Here is a 17,452-nt window from a genome sequence, read left to right on the forward strand (position 1 = left end):
CTCTCCCCTTGTCCCCTGCTGCGTGTCGCTATGGTGGACCCCCCCTCCTCCCCTTCAATACACACACGGTTGGGAGGAGGAGGAGGAGGAGGAGGAACGCACGCACACGCACATACACACCAGACCAGGCACACCGCAGAAGCCGCACAGGGAGGAAAACTTGGAAGCGCAGTTGCGCGCGCTTTTGCGAACTGCGTTGCGTGTGTCGCTGTTTGCGCGTCCAGAAGGTGATGGAAGCGCTCCGTTCCCTTTTGGCTGGAGGAGAAGGAGGGTTCGAGACGCGGTCAGCGCCGGTGTAGCAGCAACAAGAGACACTTCATGGCATTCGATTGCGCTCGGACCAAACGGACGCCCCCCATTGATTCTTTTTTCTTGCGTTTTTCTAGCGATCTTCGTCGCAATCGGGTGTCTGTGAATTTCGATTGACGTCCTGTAGCGCTCGGCAGATCGTGGCATTTGGATGGTGGCGAAGAAACCTGCTTCTCTTCTGTTCGGACCCGGTCCTTTCCTTCGGAGCAAAGCCCACTAGACGAGTGCGTACTACTAGAAAGAGGAAAGTTTCTCGTGTTCGCTGCCTGCCTGGAGTTTGACGCACCCGGCCTAGGGGGCGAGGATGCGATGCTCGGAAGGCGTGTTGGAGGCAGTCGCGATCTCCGCCGCCACCAGCGCTGAGAAATCCATCCATGCGCTCTGCTTCTCCCCTGGCGGCTCTCCTGTCCTCCTGTCCTCTCCGTAACTGATGCTGTGAGCGGAGTTGACGCCGGACAGAGAGCGGCTGCGTCCTCATGGACCGACACCTCCCCTTGCGCTGCTCTGTCGGACGAAGCGCCGAGGAAATGGAGATGTCCCTCATCTGAAAAGAAGGACATCGACGCGTCCGCCGTCTGCTGCCCCCCCCCTTCCCCCTTCCCCCCCCACGCCCCTCGCTCCTCTCTTGTGGGACTAACCCGTTTCCCCTCGTGCTTTCCCCCCGACCCCGCTCCTCGCAGGATGGCCCGCTTCGGGGACGACGTTCCCGGCTTGCTGGGAGCCGCGGACGGGGGTTCGGAGCGCAGCCGGAGCCGCGATGGAGCGCCGGTGTCCACAGGTGGGGTGTCGCCCGCCTTCAAGCAGACGAAAGCGCAGAGAGCGCGCACCATGGCGCTCTACAACCCGATCCCCGTGCGCCACAACTGCTTCACCGTCAACCGATCGCTCTTCATCTTCGGAGAGGACAACGTGGTGCGCAAATACGCCAAGAAGATCATAGAGTGGCCATATCCTTTACAGGCGCGGCGACAGGTGATGTCCAAGAGCGCGCGCGACACAGCACAGCAAAATACAGGTAAACAGAACCCCCTTTTAAACACAACAAAAAGAACACAACCCATCTCTGTCTCTTACACACACACACACAGTGTGTTCCTGCCCAAGTCTCACTGCTGCTGTAGTTTCCCTTCTCCTCCTGCAGCATAACACACACCTTCAAAATAAAACTGGCCATCAGATTTCCCAGCAGAGAAACACATGTTTTTTGTTTTTGTTTCCTCTTCTTTTGTGGCAGACACGTCTTCCTCCTCACAGTACATTCGTACGCCTCGAAAAATGTTATGGAAGAACAAAAAAAAAGTGTCGATGATGCAGAGAAAGGTGCTGCAAATGTGACAGTGAATTCTATGAAGTAGCACCGTGGGGCTGAGTACTGCTGAATACTTTCTAATCCAGAAGTATCTTCAGAAATCATGACGCTGTAAAAAAAAAAAAAGGACAAGTTACATATACTTATAAATAAGATATTTGATCAAATTATAAAATTTGCATTCATGTAGCTGATGCTTTTCTCTAAAGTGACTTACAGTGTTAACATATCTATACTTATTTAACCAGATTGGGTAATTTTACAAGCGCAACTTTCAGGGTGTGCAGCTTGCTCAAGGCAATAATAGCTGGAGGTTGGAATTTAACCTACAACCTTGGGGTCCAAAGGCAGTAGCTGTAACTACTACGCTATAAGCTGAAGTGATGAAGCAGTCTGGGGAAAAAAAAATGTTTAGCAAATTTTTGATTGAGATTTCTTTGATAACAAAGGGCAGATAGAGTTGTTAAAAAAGTACAGGAATTTCAGAACCACGGACAGCAGTTTCACTGCGGTTTAAACCTGATCCTTCTCCAGTCCACATACAATCAGCTCTGCATATGTTTTGCATTCGACCCCCATTGCTCACCTCATACTCCTTATACTGCCCTTGATCACACAGGTGGCTTGATACAGTTCCAGGCTGTATCTCCTAAAGCCATATGATTATATAGCTAATGCCTTTCTCCAAGGTAACTTTAAATCATCACAAACCATCATTTATTTTGCTTTTGTTAAGACTTATACATTAGTTACTATAGTGTGGAACTGATTTCAAGATTTTCTGTATGGCATTTGTGCATTAGACCATTTCCACAGAGAAGACGCGCGAAAGTCGGCCAGTGCGACTGATTAAATCGTTATGAACATAGCAGCTTCTCCACAGACATAAGCAACATGACCAAATGTAAATCAGATGACTCAGAGTCTTGAGGTCATTTGCAATGTTATGGGAGCTGTTATTGTACCACAACTTGGTTGGTGCAGCGTGTCACTGATGCTGAGGAGCAGATTTTCTTCCCGGCAGTCTGTGTACAGTTATCAGTAAAAAACTAAGAATATTAATATTGCTAGATACTGACTGAAGTTAGGCCTGGTTTTGCAAACTGATATTGTAGATTATTAGAAAAAAGGTGGTTCTTGATATTTTGTGTGATTACCAAAAAAATTAGTAATTATTGTTTTTGTTCTCATTTTTTTGAGGAGACAAATGTTGATTGGACAAATGAAGGCTTTAAAAAGAAAAAAAATCTTATCCATTCTGTCTACTAAAACATGATATACAAGCATAACCCAGAAAATTAAAAAACATAGCATAAAAAGCTTCGATTTTTCCTGCCACAAACCTTATACCTGTCCAATACCTATGGCTAGGTTTTCTGTGACTTAACCTAAACGATCTTTAACATTAATACAAGGCAGAAATTCACTAATAGGATGAGTAATAAGTTGATTGTTTTCACATTTAGTTTTAGGAAGGATTATTTGAAATAATTTAATGAGAAAATGTACAGGCCGTGCAAATGTCTTTTTAAGTGTGCCATCTGCAGATTGAACTTAAATTAGTATCACATACATTGAAGAGTTTATTCACTTGTGACTTGATGTTGCGGAAGGTTTGGCCCGTGCCTGCTGTGTGGCAGGTCTGGGGTTCGAGCTCTGCTTGGGGTGCCTTGCAGTGGAGTGGCGTCCCGTCCTGGGTGTGTCCCCCTCCCCCTTCGGCTTTGTGCCCTCTGTTGTTGGATAAGGCTTCGGTTTGCGGCGACCCTGCTTGGGACAAGCTGTTGTTGGTGTTGGTTGGTGACTTGACATACTCAAGAATGAATGCTTCATTCAGCAGTGCGTAACAGAACACAGTCAGTGCATTTATGAGCGGAGAGACAGTTAACCTAGAAATCCTTAAAAGGCAGGCAGACAAATTGCTGGCACTCAAGCGTTAAACTGTAAAAGTTGTGCTTGGCTGGGGCTCAGGGCGTCGAATGGGACTAGATGTAATGCTGGGTTGGTCGAGAGGGGGCAGTCTTCCCTCTGGTCCGTGTGAAAGGCCGGGACAAACTTGTAGATGGTGTTGTCCTCTAGGTCTGGCACGTTCTGTTCTTTGAAGGAGCCCACTGTTTTACTTATACACATCTTCTAAACTAACGTTGACGTCCTTTACGTTTCGCTAGCTTCTATAAACCTTGTCCACTTCACCTCATACATATCAGGTATTCTTCTCGCTCAGGTTTTCAGCACTGGTTAGCCTCAGGCAGCACCCTTACCTTCATTTTACATTCTTGAGAAGGATCCTTGCCATGCTTAATTAATGTTAGTCCTACCTTGTAAGATTAAAAAATATAAAGGGTAAGCTCTGCAAAAACTGACTAAAGACATTAATTTAATCCACATTTTATTCACTGTTTATCCTACAGTAATGTACTTTTTTTAAATTACTACAATATTGAGTATCAAAGACTACACATATGTTCATTGTGGCAGGTTTTTTCAAGTGTTTACTAAATGATTAAGGGTTTAAAATAGGCTAACGCTGGTCTCTTAATCAGACAATAAGTTAAAAGCAATAAACCTGATCAGTTATTGTGGAAGTAGCAGTTTTTTTTTATTGATAATGTGATCCAGCTGCCAGTGCTGCTGTGCTTCAGAGAGGGATGATTGGTGTGATGCAGGGGAGTTGTGGAATGATGTTTTTACAGTGGTACAGGGTAAATTGCTGTGTTTTTCTGGATTGGGCTGTCAGAAAATGACATATTTATATTGAACAAGCTTTGTTACACAGATAATGTGTAGAGCTCATAAGAGGAATTTTTTGCACTTAGCTGATGCTTTTCTCCAAAGCAACTTACAGTGTTAAGGTTACAGTTATTTACCCATTTATACAGCTGGGTAATTTTATTGGAGCAATTCAGGGTAAGTACCTTGCTCAAGAGTACTACAGCCAGAGGTGAGGCTCAAACCTGCAACCTTTGGGTCTGAAGGTAGTTGTTCTAATCACTATGCTACTAGCTGTCCTGAAAGGTGGTATGTTGGTGCAGTGGGTTATGCTGGTGTCTCACCATGTCTCATAGGCTATTCGAATGGATGTAGGTTCAGTCTGTGGACAATTTACACATTCTCCCTCAGTTTACCGTTCTCCGTCTTCACATTGGTTTCCTGCCACAGTCCAAAGACACGTTTCAGGTGAAATGATGATTCTGAATTATTCATAGTGTTTGTTTGTGGGCTGGTGTCCCTTCAGCTCTGTACCTCTCCTTCGCCCCTATGCTTTTGAGATTGCCTCCAGACCGTTGCAGCCCCGAAATGGAAAAGTGGTAATCAACAGTGAGTGAGAGAGCAATTTATGATTTTTAATCCGATACATATTTAGTGAAATCATTTCTGGGAAATTCTCCTTTCAGGTCTTTGTGGTTATAAGTCACGGATGACGGCTAAAGAGACAGACATGTAAATAGCAATGACCTCTGTGTCCCTTGTTATTTAATAATAATAATAATAATAATAATAATAATAATGTATTAGACACAGTGAAGGATTCTCTGGTCTCTCAGAGAAACCTGTGTTTTACCAAGCTGAAAATTAGAGGAGTTTGTATGTACCTCATTTCAGGTAATCAACTTTAATCATCCGCATCATCCCGGAGCCTCCTCTGTGGTGACTGATAGCCATTGCTGTGTTTGTGTCTTGCTGCTGGGAAGATGTCTTTGTGAGCACTGGAGGAAAGTGGATTAGATATGTTTATCCAGATTTGCCTCGATGGAACTAATGAGATTGTTTTCACAGATGCTCAGCCTGTGTCAAAGCGCAATCATTTTCTTCTGGTTTGAATTGCATCGCGGAGTTCTCACATTTTCAGCGTGGAGAGCGTTCTTAATAGCTCTGTAATTATCTGGCAGGACACCAAGACAAAGTGGACTCCTCTAATTTACCGCTTGGTAAAACACGGGTTGCTCTGAGAGATCGCACATTGGTGGGAGAGTTATTTACTGCGCTTCCCTGTACAATCAGGTTAGCTGTTCCACTGTTCCACAGTGCATGTAACTTAATCAACCCTTTGCTTTTTGTGTTGGAGGATGCAGGGTTTACAAAAAAGCAGTATTATTATTATTATTATTATTATTATTATTATTTAATAACAAGGGGGCATAGAGGTATCTCTAAAGAAGTGGCAGGCCCATCTGTGTGACTGGTTATTAAATCAAGCTGCCCTATCCCAGAGCCATGGGCGTCTCACAGCTGACACCCAGCAAGCACTCCTTTGCCTACCTCCCTGGTGGCAGCTTGCTGCGGGGCGCTGAGGCCGGGATGCTTAATCGGTGTCGACTGGCTCGTTTTCATGCCTGTCTGCAGTGCCGTTCCCCTCTCACAGCCGTTGAGGCATTTGGCGAAAACCTCACTGTAAGCCACTGTGATGCTCAGGAGGTCCCTAGAGCTGCGTGAAGGGAGAGACACCTAGTCATGACTGAGCATTTGGGTCTCTCTGGTGTGTGGTGTCCAGACAGTCCCTAGAGCTATAGTAGGGGAGAGATCCTTAACCATGAGCTGACCATACTGTTGTGACAGGGCGAGATGCTTAGTTACACCTCATAGTGAGGTTACTTCAGTGCCCAGAGGGTGCGTACTGTTATGACAGGGGAGAAACGCTTAACGAAGAGCTCAAAGTGGGTCAGCGCGGTGTCCAGGGTGTAGAGACTCAGCTGCTGGGTCGCATGGAATCACTGTGTCGCTGTGTCATTGTGCAGGGGGTAGATACGGAGGCGCATTTGGTGCCGCAAGGAATGGAGGTGTTGGGTTGAAATTCAACACAAACGTTTGAGCAATTAAAAGAAAAATTTTATTTTGTTCCAGTGTCTTGAATATACATGCTGGTTCTGTAAATATCCTGCTAAGCAATGGTGAGATGAACGATCGCGGTACCGCCAAGATTTTGTTTGGACGTGTCTCGTTTCTGGTAATTAACTTTAATCATCTGATTCATAAATGTTACATCCACGCACACATTTTCAGAATCGCTTCTCCCATATGGGGTCGCGGGGAGCCGGAGCCTAACCCAGTAACACAAGGGGGAGGGGACACGCTCAGGACGGGACGTCAGTCCATCGCAAGGCATCCCAAGCAGGGCTCGAACCCCAGACCCACCGGAGAACAGGACCCGGTCCAACCCATTGCGCCACCACACCCCCCCACTGTTACAGCTCTTAATGCTAAATAATTTTATGTACCATACCATTTTGCTTAGAGGAGAGAAAGTCTCTGTTTATGATATTTATGAGGACGTCTCCCTCTGAAGCACACCAACACTGGCAGTTGGAACACATTAGCAATAAACGGCACAAAAAAGCACAATTTGAAATAAAGTATGACGTTTTGCTCTGAAAAAATGGACGTTTCAAGCGACTTCAGTAGTCAGATTTAAAATTCCATAAGGGTTGGCAGCCAGTCGATATTTTGCATTCTCAAACTTTGAGGATTTGTGTATTGGGCTATCAGGTGTATCACCTGTATTACATTTATTTATTTAGCAGATGTTTTTTTCAAAAGTGACTTATAATGAATACCATGTAGTGTTATCAGCCCCCACAGCTTATTCACCAAGGTGACTTACACTGCTAGATACACTACTTGCACTGGTCTCTCATCCATGGAACACACTCTCATACTACAGGGAACCTGAACAGCATGTCTTTGGACTGTGGGAGGAAACCAGAGCACCCAGAGGAAACCCACACAGACACAGGGAGAACATGCAAACTCCACACACACTGAGTGGGGATTGAGCCCCCATCCTCTCGCACCACCCAGGCACTGTGAGACAGCAGCGCCCTCACTGTGCCACCTTTTTCATCTAGACTCTTTGCTTTTTCATTCTCGAGTCTCAAGGTTAGTCAACTGTTGCCCAGTTGCACACAGTAATTGCTTGCTGTAATTACACTGATTATACCCATTAATTATTTAAGTGAGGATTTAAGCATCTCTCCCTCCTATATTTATGACATGTTTCATAGGCAAAGTCTAAGTTGGGGGAGGCACAGTGGGTTAGACCTGGGGTCCTGCTCTCTGCTGGGCCTGGGGTTCGAGTCCAACTTGGGGTGCTTTGTGACAGACTGGCATCCCATCCTGGGTGTGTCTCCCTCCAAAATTTAAGTTTGTTCCCCTTATCTTCTACAGAGTGTTTTTGTGATATTTTATTAATATATACAGTTAAAACAGTTGTAAAAAAATAGATTATAGTTATAAATAAAAAACATTGTTAGTGTCAGGCATGAGGACCGGAGACGGGTGAGTGGTGCACCCAGTTGCGGGTTGGTTTTATTCTTGCAATCAGGTTCAAGGGCCAAGCATGATCAAGGTGAGGAACAGGCGAAGGTCTTTCAGGGCGTAAACATCACTATGCAGGCAATCCAAACTCGGTGGTCAAAAGAGAAAAGGCAAGGGTCAAAACACAAGAACAGGCAGGCCACAAAGCGCTTAACCGGAGATGCTGAGACTGCAAGACCACTGGGGCAATTGCAAGAATCCGCATCAATGTATGGACACGGATCTCCTTTTATCCAGGTCTTCCCAATTGGTCTCAGGTGTTGTCGGTTTGCTTCTTCCCAGGGGCGTGACACACACGTTTTCCAAACTGCTTGTCCCATATGGGGTCACAGGGAACCAGAACCTAACCCAGCAACTCAGGGCATAAGGCCAGAGGGGAGGGGACACACCCAGGAGAGGACACACCCAGGAGAGGACACCAGTCTGTTGCAAGGCACCCCAACTGGGACTCAAACCCCAGACTTACTGGAGAGCAGGACCTGGTCCAACCCACTGCGCCACCACGAGGGGCGTGAGAGTTAGTATAAATAAAAAAGATAGTTGAATAAAAAACATCTGCTCAGACAGATATTTGAGCTCTAAAGCAGCTCCTCATTGTGCTGCCAATTCTGCTAATGTACCCAGCAATTTGGGGCGAGCAAAGGAAGCCACACATTACCATACACGTGTTATGATGTATTTGTTTGACAAAGTCAGACGATCGATAAATGACGTGCGGGACGCTTGGCTGTGACTGACCTGCTCTCTTACAGCAGACCTAGTCCAGAAGTGTGTGTTGTGTGCCGTCGTATTCTCCTTCCCAGAGGTATACTTCAGTAGTTGGAAATGCAGCACAGTAGATAGATACTATTTACACATTTATCATAAAAACTGGCCTCAGTTAGACCTCTTTGAATTAAGAAGGTTGATTAGTTGAGTAGGGGGGTGCAGTGGGTTTGACCGAGTCCTGTTTTTCGGTGGGTTTGGGGTTCGAGTCCTGCTTGGGGTGCCTTGCAATGGACTGGTGTCCCCCACGGGTGTGTCCCCTTGCGCCCTGTGTTGCCAGGTTAGGCTCTGGCTTGCCGCGACCCTCTATGGGACAAGTGGTTTCAGATGGTGTGTGTGTGTGTGTGCATGATTAGTTGCGTGTTTTTGGGCCCCAGTGAGTAGCATTAGACTGGAATTTCACAACACGAGATATGGGTGTGAAGGAGGGTGGAGTGCTGCCCCGAATGAAGCCCACACGCCACTGTGCTCTACATGAGGTGAACAGCTGCTCAGCACTGAGGGTATGAGCGCAGAGGATGTGTCCCACAGTGGCAGGCAGGAGACTGGGGTGGGGCAGGGGGAGGGGCTTCATTGGGATAAATATGATGCTCAGAAAGGTTCCCCACCACTCAAAGGAGCAATAAAATGAAAATTCTAAGCTTGCAAAACATGGTTTGTAACCTTTTGTACAGCACAGACCCCTCAATTCACATTTATCTGACACTTTTCTCTAAAGTAACTTACAGTTATTTAGCCATTTATACAGGGGGGTAATCTTACTGGAGCAATTTTAGGGTAAGTACCTTGCTCAAGGGTACTACAGCAAGAAGTTGGGATCAAACCTATGACCTTTGGATCCAAAGGTAGCAGCATTAACCACTACGCTACCCACTGTCCTGAGTTTTATGAGTCCTAAGAAACCCCTCTTAAACATCCCTTAATAAATTAATGGAAACTATTGCACTCGGTTTTTTTGCCCAGAAATCTGATGACTTTCAAAGAATTACGTAATGCATAGGAACAGCACTGTAATATTTATGTGTTATTTTTAACATATTTAGCCAGTGTGATTTCCAATGCAGGGGGTGCAGTGGCCCAGTGGGTTTGGCTGGGGCCTGCTCTCTGGCAGGTCTGGGGTTCAAGTCCTGCTTGGGGTGCCTTGTGATGGACTGGCATCCTGTCTGGGGTGTGTCCCCTCCCCCGCTCAGCCTTATGTCATCTGTGGCCTGGTTTGGCACCCGTTTGCTGCAAGTGTGTGTCTTTCCAAAGCAGGCCTACACGTCACACAGCCCCTGAAACCAATGCATTGTCACAAGCCTGGGGAATTATGAATGGAATGACCATCAAGGGTGCCGTTCCAGGACCACCCAGCTTCATCAGTGCACCTGACCTGAAAGTAATTCCCAGCCCTATAAAGAGGTGCCATCATGTTACTTATTATTAGTCAGCTCCGCTGTGTTGCTGGTTGTTAACCGAATGATACTTGATACCAGTCTGTTTCCCAAAGTTCCAGTCCCAGTGTATTTCTGTTCCACACCTCAGATGCCTGCACCAATGCGCCCTGCTTCTGTCCAGGTCGCGTGTTCCAGCCGTGTCTATGTCACGTCTCTGTGTACTCGCTCTGGTCCCTTACCCCCCGTTCCACTATTGTGCTTGTAGGAAAATTCTGTACGCGTCTTCATTCCGTGTTCGTCACATCCCCACCGCACTTCCATTCCCTAAGCCGCACTGTGCACTTTTATATAAACTCTGCATTTGAACCCTCGCGCTTTATGTCTGTGTTCGGACGTTTCATCCATGGGCCCTAGGTTAAGAACCCCGACAGGGATGTTCATTATTTTTGTTAAACTCAGGTTACAATGCATGATACCAACTAGTCTCAAATTATTACTAAGATTAATTGCATTAATTTCTAAACGTACTAGTTCAACCCCAAAACAGATTTATTAATTTATCGATCCTGAAATCTTTGTTGAATACTTTCATTGCAGTTTTATAAGATCAAGCATTGTTTAATTGAATTTAAGCGATTAAGTAAAATATGCTTTATTTTTTCTTTTAACTCGAAAATATTTCTCTATCATAAAATTCTAAGCCGATTCAATCTGTTTGTTTTCTATGTGATACAGTTAAATTCAGGAAGACTGATTCTTCCCTTTGGTTTGTAAACGGTCACAAATTATTTACAGAAAATCAAATGAAATCGAGTTTAAGCGATGCCGCTTATGCTTGTACATCAAAATGACAGTACCGTACATACATAAGTACAATGACCTTGTACTGACCGTGTCTAACCAGGACTGCTTGGTCTACTCCGTTGCACTGCAAGTCACTGATTCATCAGCTGAATTCAGTGAGATCTGAGCGGAGTAAAAGAAGACTACACCTGCACACAGGTGCCCAACGCATCACGTTCCATCTTCGTGGCTGTAGCTGTTTTTCCCCGTTACAGTGCAGCGTGAGCTACAAATCCTCATTACAAGCCTCCTGTGTGAGTAAATGACACAATTTTCATTGATGGTAAGATGCAAATAATCAGTCAGGGGCACATGTGGCAACCCACCCGCACTGTCTTTACTTAGACCTGCAGGCTTCTTCCTACATGCAGATATGTCCAGATAAATCCACTGTTGCTATTTAGGCTCTGCAGTTTCCTTAAATGCCTTTTGCGTACTGGTAATTTAATAACGAATAGAATTAATAAAGGAGGCCAAGATATTGATTCTTGGGGTAGTTACAGCAAGATGGGGAGCGGCCATAGATCTGCGTCTTATTAAATTTGAGTGCTCTCTGACTTTTGGCTCTGCGGTGAGAGCCTGTTGCCGTGGATACGGCTCTTCCGCTCAGAGCGCGGCAGTCTTTCTTGCTCTCTATCAACGGTGTCTCCGCGGGGACAGGGTTGTGGACACTAACCGCGAGAGGAGGCAGACTAGCTGGGGATTAATGGAAGCATAACTGCGTTACTTGCTGTTCTTTGTGCAGCAGTCCCTGCGCAGTAATTCATTTTTAGCCTAAAGTGATGTTAATTTTTGCACCAAAAGATGCAGCAACCGTCAAACACGTCAATTTACCATAAAGGATTAGATAATAAATGTTTGATATTTCTTTCCATAACACAGAATGGGAAGATAATCAGTACATTTCTGTCAGCGTTAGTTACAATTTTTATATTTTTAAATGCCTAAAGGAAGAAACGGACAAGTTTCCAAATTCAGTTTACTAAATTTAGATAAAATCAAGTGAGTGTGACTATATTTTGGATGTACATTAATGTGCCAAAAAGCCTCAGAGAGAGGGGATGTGTCAGTGTTGGCCCTATATGCAGTGTTTCAGCCCTGATACCGCTAATCTACTTCTTTTCCCGTGTTTATTCTGTGCCATACTTTTCCTATTTGCTGCAGTTCTTTTCAGGCCTTTTACTGTGCCAGGATTTGAACTCGTAGCCTCCACTTGTACCAAAGCAACTTGAAAAAGCTTGTGAATAACACCCTCGTGTTGGTCCTGTTGGTCCTTTTGGATCTAATCGTTTTTTCGCCCCTTTTATTCCAGCCAAGAGTGCAGAGAAGAGATACATTTCTGGATTTGCTTCTCAATACTGCAAGACCTTTTCTCAATGGGATATGTATTAGGGTGGAATGTATAATACATATTCTGATCCTGCATTGGATGGACAGTTATTGATGATGGATGGATGGAAAGATGGATGGATGGATGGATGGAGGGATGGATGGATGGATGGAAATAATCTGAAGGAGAAGAGCAAAGCATCACCCAGCCTGTGTCAGCAAAATGTTGTTTTGTAATTGAGATTATGTTCATCAAACATGGTGTGCAGTATTGTGCAATGGGGAGCTGTTTCTGCCTAAGAGACATGATAAATATTTATATAGTTTTTCTTTATTAGTCCCTATTGTTCTGCACACAGCCTGTTTCATGCCAGCAGTGCTCCCCCTTTTCACCAAAATCGGTGAGCAAGAGGAAGTCACAACTGTTGCCATGCAGCATCTGGCAGGGCCCGTAATACCATTATTTATGTGAGTCACGCCCTTCTCTCGACCCCTCTTTAGCGGAATATGGCTGTCTTTGTATTCCTTTCAAGACCACGCTCCCAGTGCGTATGGCCACAGTGCTTGTACTCTCAGTAGAGCTGGAAAACAGACTTGTTGATCATTGAGGGAGATCGCACTGCTTTCATCAGGATGTGTCAGTTAATCACCAGTAACAGATCGAACAATGGAGGAACTGTACATAGGGCACTAGGAATGTCATGCAGGGTAGACAGAAAAGAAGTCCCCTGGTGCATAATTGAGAGACCTTCATTCAAAACTTCTGCTTGATTCTAAGAGGAATAATAATGAAAATGCAGCTACATAGGAGTTCTCACACACATAATGTCTATAACTGCTTGTCCCGAGTGGGGTCGCAGCGAGCCGGAGCCTAACCCGGCAACGCAGGGGGCAAGGCTAGAGGGAGAGGGGACACACCCAGAACGGGACGCCAGTCTGTCACAAGGCACCCCAAGCGGGACTTGAACCCTAGAACCACCACAGAGCAGGACCCGGCCAAGCCAACTGCATCCCTCCCATAGGAGTTCTCTCCATTTGAAAGAACTGTAAACTCAGTGTGCTGAACATTTTTTTTTTTTTCACATCCATGAAATTAAATGAATTTTTCTGACAGTGGTTAATGTCACATTTCAATGAATTCCATATCTTAATTCCTGCAAGCTTGAATCCTTAACCTTCTCCGTTCCACTCCGTTTGAGTACATGATCCTGGCCACCATCATAGCCAACTGCATCGTTTTGGCTCTGGAGCAGCATCTGCCTGAAGACGACAAGACCCCCATGTCCAAGAGACTGGTAAGAGTGGCGTGGTCTGCAGCTCACTGTGCGTTGTGTCATTGTAGTGTGTGCAATGCGTTCTTTTACAGCAGGGGTGTCAAACTTGTTTCATAATGTGGAGCAAAGAATAGTCATGGTCCCTGCCGTGGGCTGGCTTTCTACATCACATTTGTATAGCAACAGAGGCACTGACTAGCAGAGAGGGAAAGCACTGTTTATAGCCATTCTTAGTGAGCCATCAAGTTATAAGACTACACCCTTCTATACTCCTGTACTCCTGTGGTATTGTTTGATTGTTAGGTTGCATGTTTTACTCCCCTGCACCGGTGTTACCGAAAACTAAGCAATTTGGAAACAATAAACTATAGATCAATGAAGGCATCACTGTTGCACCACAACATTTTTGCAGTTTGTTTATGCGGCTGCTTGATTCCCGATGTCTGGCGCTGCTTAGCTTGGAAGGAGCAGCCGAGAGCTTCAGAACAGCTTTCAAATGAGCATTATTGTAACATCCTGCCTTGACCACACGGTCGGTGTTACTAAAGAGGGGATCTGGGCAAGAGAGTTTAGAACAGGTAATGGGTAAATCAATATAAGCAGCTTAACGCTGTAATTCATTTTGGAGGGCAGCGTCAGGTAAATGTAAATGTAAATGTGCGCTAATGTGGAATAATTAAATGCAAAAGCGCACTAGCGTAATAACCATCGGGGGTAATGTCATATCATTATGACACCTGTACGGTTCTGTGTATTCTGGAGCTTCGGCTGCTCTGTCAAGGTTTGCTGCTAAGATGTGTGAAGGTGCAATGAGGCGTGTGTTCACAGAGTCCCCTCTCCTGACCTTGTCATTAACCATGTGGGATCTTGCCAGACCGATTTCACGAGTAAGGGATTGTTGGCATTGACGGTATGGCCACATAATGGATGTACTTATGACCCAACTTTGCAAAAGCAGATTAATCTGTTAGTTTGAATCATTAATGCTAGTTCACATAGCACATAATTATAGTCTTTGGTCAAAGCTTCACCTTGTCATCAAACTGAGCAAAAAATTTCTGTGGGCTGTATATTTGATACTTCTGCTTTGCAGTGGCGCTATGTATTAATTTGTTTTTAATATGCGTATGTGGAGTCAGTCATCTTTTTTCACTCTATGAGAACTATAATCTAAGATGTTTTTTTTTTTTCAGGAAAAGACAGAGCATTACTTCGTTGGGATATTTTGCTTCGAAGCAGGAATTAAAATCGTGGCTTTGGGGTTCGTGTTCCACAAAGGCTCATACTTGAGGAACGGCTGGAACGTCATGGACTTCATAGTGGTGGTCAGCGGGTGAGTCACTGGCACGGGTGAAACAGACCTACCCTCGCCATTCACGGACTTGAAGTTGAAGCACTTAATAAAAAGCTTAGAAAGCATTCAAATACTTCTAGAGATTTATCAGCTGAATAAAGTACATTATGCTATATTAAGATCAGGATTCAAAGGTATGAGCACAGCTAGTGGAGCTTTTTTTGATGCCTTCATTTGCATCTACGTAATCAGAGCTCAGTTGCACTTCTGTTGAAAAATATTTGCATATGGTTACTCTTGAATGTTCCTAACCATAAAATGCATTTAAATTGTGATGAAATCCTGCAATAGCTGTGCTGTTCTGCTGAAACTATGGGAACGCGCTCCATCGGTTGAGCACGTGAATTATAGGGAACCATCAGGAATTGCTCCCTCTTGAGCTACAGGCAGAGTTTGCTGTACTCCAGTTTAATGTCTTTAGAGCATGAACCCTCAGAAGGCAAATAGTACCTTCTCAAAAAACACACGAGATCAAGCACAACTTTGCTCAATACTAAGAGTTACATCTAGTCAGTGGTCCTCAAGCATGACAATGCTTTAAGTGCTGGTTATACTTTGCCGTTTACACTTTCAAACCCACCATAATTTGAAGGATTTAAGAAACTAATATACTGTAGATAAAGTTTTCCTATATACTTTGCAAGATTGAGCTTTGTTGTGTATTGGAAATAGTTAAGTTTTTTTCTTCGAACGCCAAAGTCTGTATTATTCTGCCTCATCTCTCACTGGTTCATTAGCTTTTCCACAGGAAATCATTTCACTTGGGGTTCTGAGTCTAAATCAGTTAATTGAAATTTAAATCCAGCAGCCTGTACAGTCACAGAGGACACCTAGATCCCATATTACGCTGAAATGGTATCGATCCGCATTCTCAGTGGATTGCTAGTGTCAGCAGTGATCCTCAAGAAACCTGCAGCTGCAATTTAGTCAAACAACGAAAAGACTATTTTCCAGTTCTTAAGTCCAGAAAGAGCAAATTTCATATCCAAATATAGAGTGGCTGCTTTGAAGTATCATAGGTTTTTGTAACTTTCCCTTCTCCATGACTTCAGATTGAAGACTTTAAAATCGATGACTCTAAATTGAAGACACGGCTTAGTTTTCATACTTTAACAATCTACAGTTGGCTATTGACTGAATTAATTATGTCTCTGCTCAAGGGCTCTCCAGCAGAGTCCCTGCTGTGACCCAAACCTTTTGATTACAAGTCCGTATTGTTAACCTCCAAGCAACCTATTGCCCATTTATACATTTCCCGGTCGGATGGCCCTAGTACCGTATTTTCGATTTATGTGTTAACACAAGAACTGTAAATATGACTGCTTCGTGCCTTGCAGACTGGATGAGTCAGTTTCCTTTTCTCCGATGCCTGTCCTCACGCTGTAAAGCACTCGGTTGTAAACACAGCTTTAGCGGTGTGCTTTCATTCGTGTACGTGAGTTTCTGCTTTACCTCTCTCTTTTTCACACACATATGCACAAGGACAAAGTATTTATTCAATCATGCTGAAGGACAAAGGGGCCAAGAGTTCTTAGAAAATTTTACATTATTCCAGCTGCTCAATTATTCATACATCCTGGTTTGTTGTATGAGCGCTGGCTCCTTTGTTTGGAATCTAAGAGGATCTGGTCTGCCAGAGACTTCACAGTTCATTTACAGTCTGTCCTAACGACCTTGATAATGTCTTTCCCGATTAATATCGCATCATCCACATTTCCTTCATAGCCTGTGTCCAAAATGTTTCCATGGCAACAAGTACTGAAAACCACCCAGTGGTGCATTCTCAAGGCCGACACAAATGATGAAAATAATAATTCAAATAATCTGTACATCAAAATGTTCCATTGGTTAGTTGTATTTTAGCCCAATTGAATTAATAAAATATTATTTTCTGTTTGTGTCTAATTGACACCATTTCTTATGAGTTTAAGCCTGAAACTGCAATGGGGACTCTCAATCTTTGTTTACAGCCAAAGAGGAACTCCACTCATGATTTTTCTTTTCTGGTGCCAGTTTAAAGTTAATTAAATAATTCTGTCTGGGCCCGCAGCTGAATAGCATGATGTTCTCTCATACCGGGAACACATAACTTTGGAGTGATAGTAAACCAGACACATTTTGATGTGCAGCAGGTGGGAAGATTTTTTTAAAAACATTTATAGTATTTTGAAAGCAATTTTACAGTTTTGCCAGCATTAAAGAACAATATCTCATGAAAATTCTGCAGAACTCCTGTTTGTGTACCGTGATTTACAAAAATGTGACTCAGCTAAGCAATAGGAAATGAATAGAGACAGTAAAAAGGTAAAGGAAAATGATAATTGTTTGGTTTCTGCGATGTGGGATATTTTTCGTGATAACTAGTTTTGTAAAAGGTACATTGGAGGCAGAGATTTCTATATTCCTTGTTATTTGTACGTTCTTTATTTGCTAGTAATGTATGGAAGTGAGTTGTGTTATCCCTACTTCAACATAAGCTGTTTTCCTTGGCTCTCTTTTTCAGTTTTTTTCTTCATTATACTCTTTTTTGTGATTGTTTATATTTGATAAAAATGCAGTAACTGAGATGAAAGCATTCTGAATG

At 44.0% G+C, this 17,452-nt stretch overlaps 1 protein-coding gene across 3 annotated transcripts in view; it reads left to right on the plus strand.

Moving 5' to 3' along the window:
- Window positions 1–123: 123 nt before the first annotated feature.
- Window positions 124–17,452, plus strand: part of cacna1ea (calcium channel, voltage-dependent, R type, alpha 1E subunit a) — a 110,414-nt gene continuing 93,085 nt past the window's right edge. For 2 of the 3 annotated variants that reach the window (XM_018726785.2, XM_018726788.2), the window contains exons 1-3: window positions 901–1,256; window positions 13,430–13,535; window positions 14,708–14,847. In XM_018726785.2, the coding sequence (XP_018582301.2) occupies window positions 991–1,256; window positions 13,430–13,535; window positions 14,708–14,847 (512 nt within the window). In that variant the 5' untranslated portion in view covers window positions 901–990. Of the gene's footprint in view, window positions 534–900; window positions 1,257–13,429; window positions 13,536–14,707; window positions 14,848–17,452 lie in introns of those variants that run through there. The other variant, XM_018726787.2, reaches the window with a different exon arrangement.

The sequence above is a fragment of the Scleropages formosus genome, chromosome 9 (genome assembly GCF_900964775.1).
Source record: "Scleropages formosus chromosome 9, fSclFor1.1, whole genome shotgun sequence".
Classification (NCBI taxonomy): Eukaryota; Metazoa; Chordata; class Actinopteri; order Osteoglossiformes; family Osteoglossidae; genus Scleropages; species Scleropages formosus.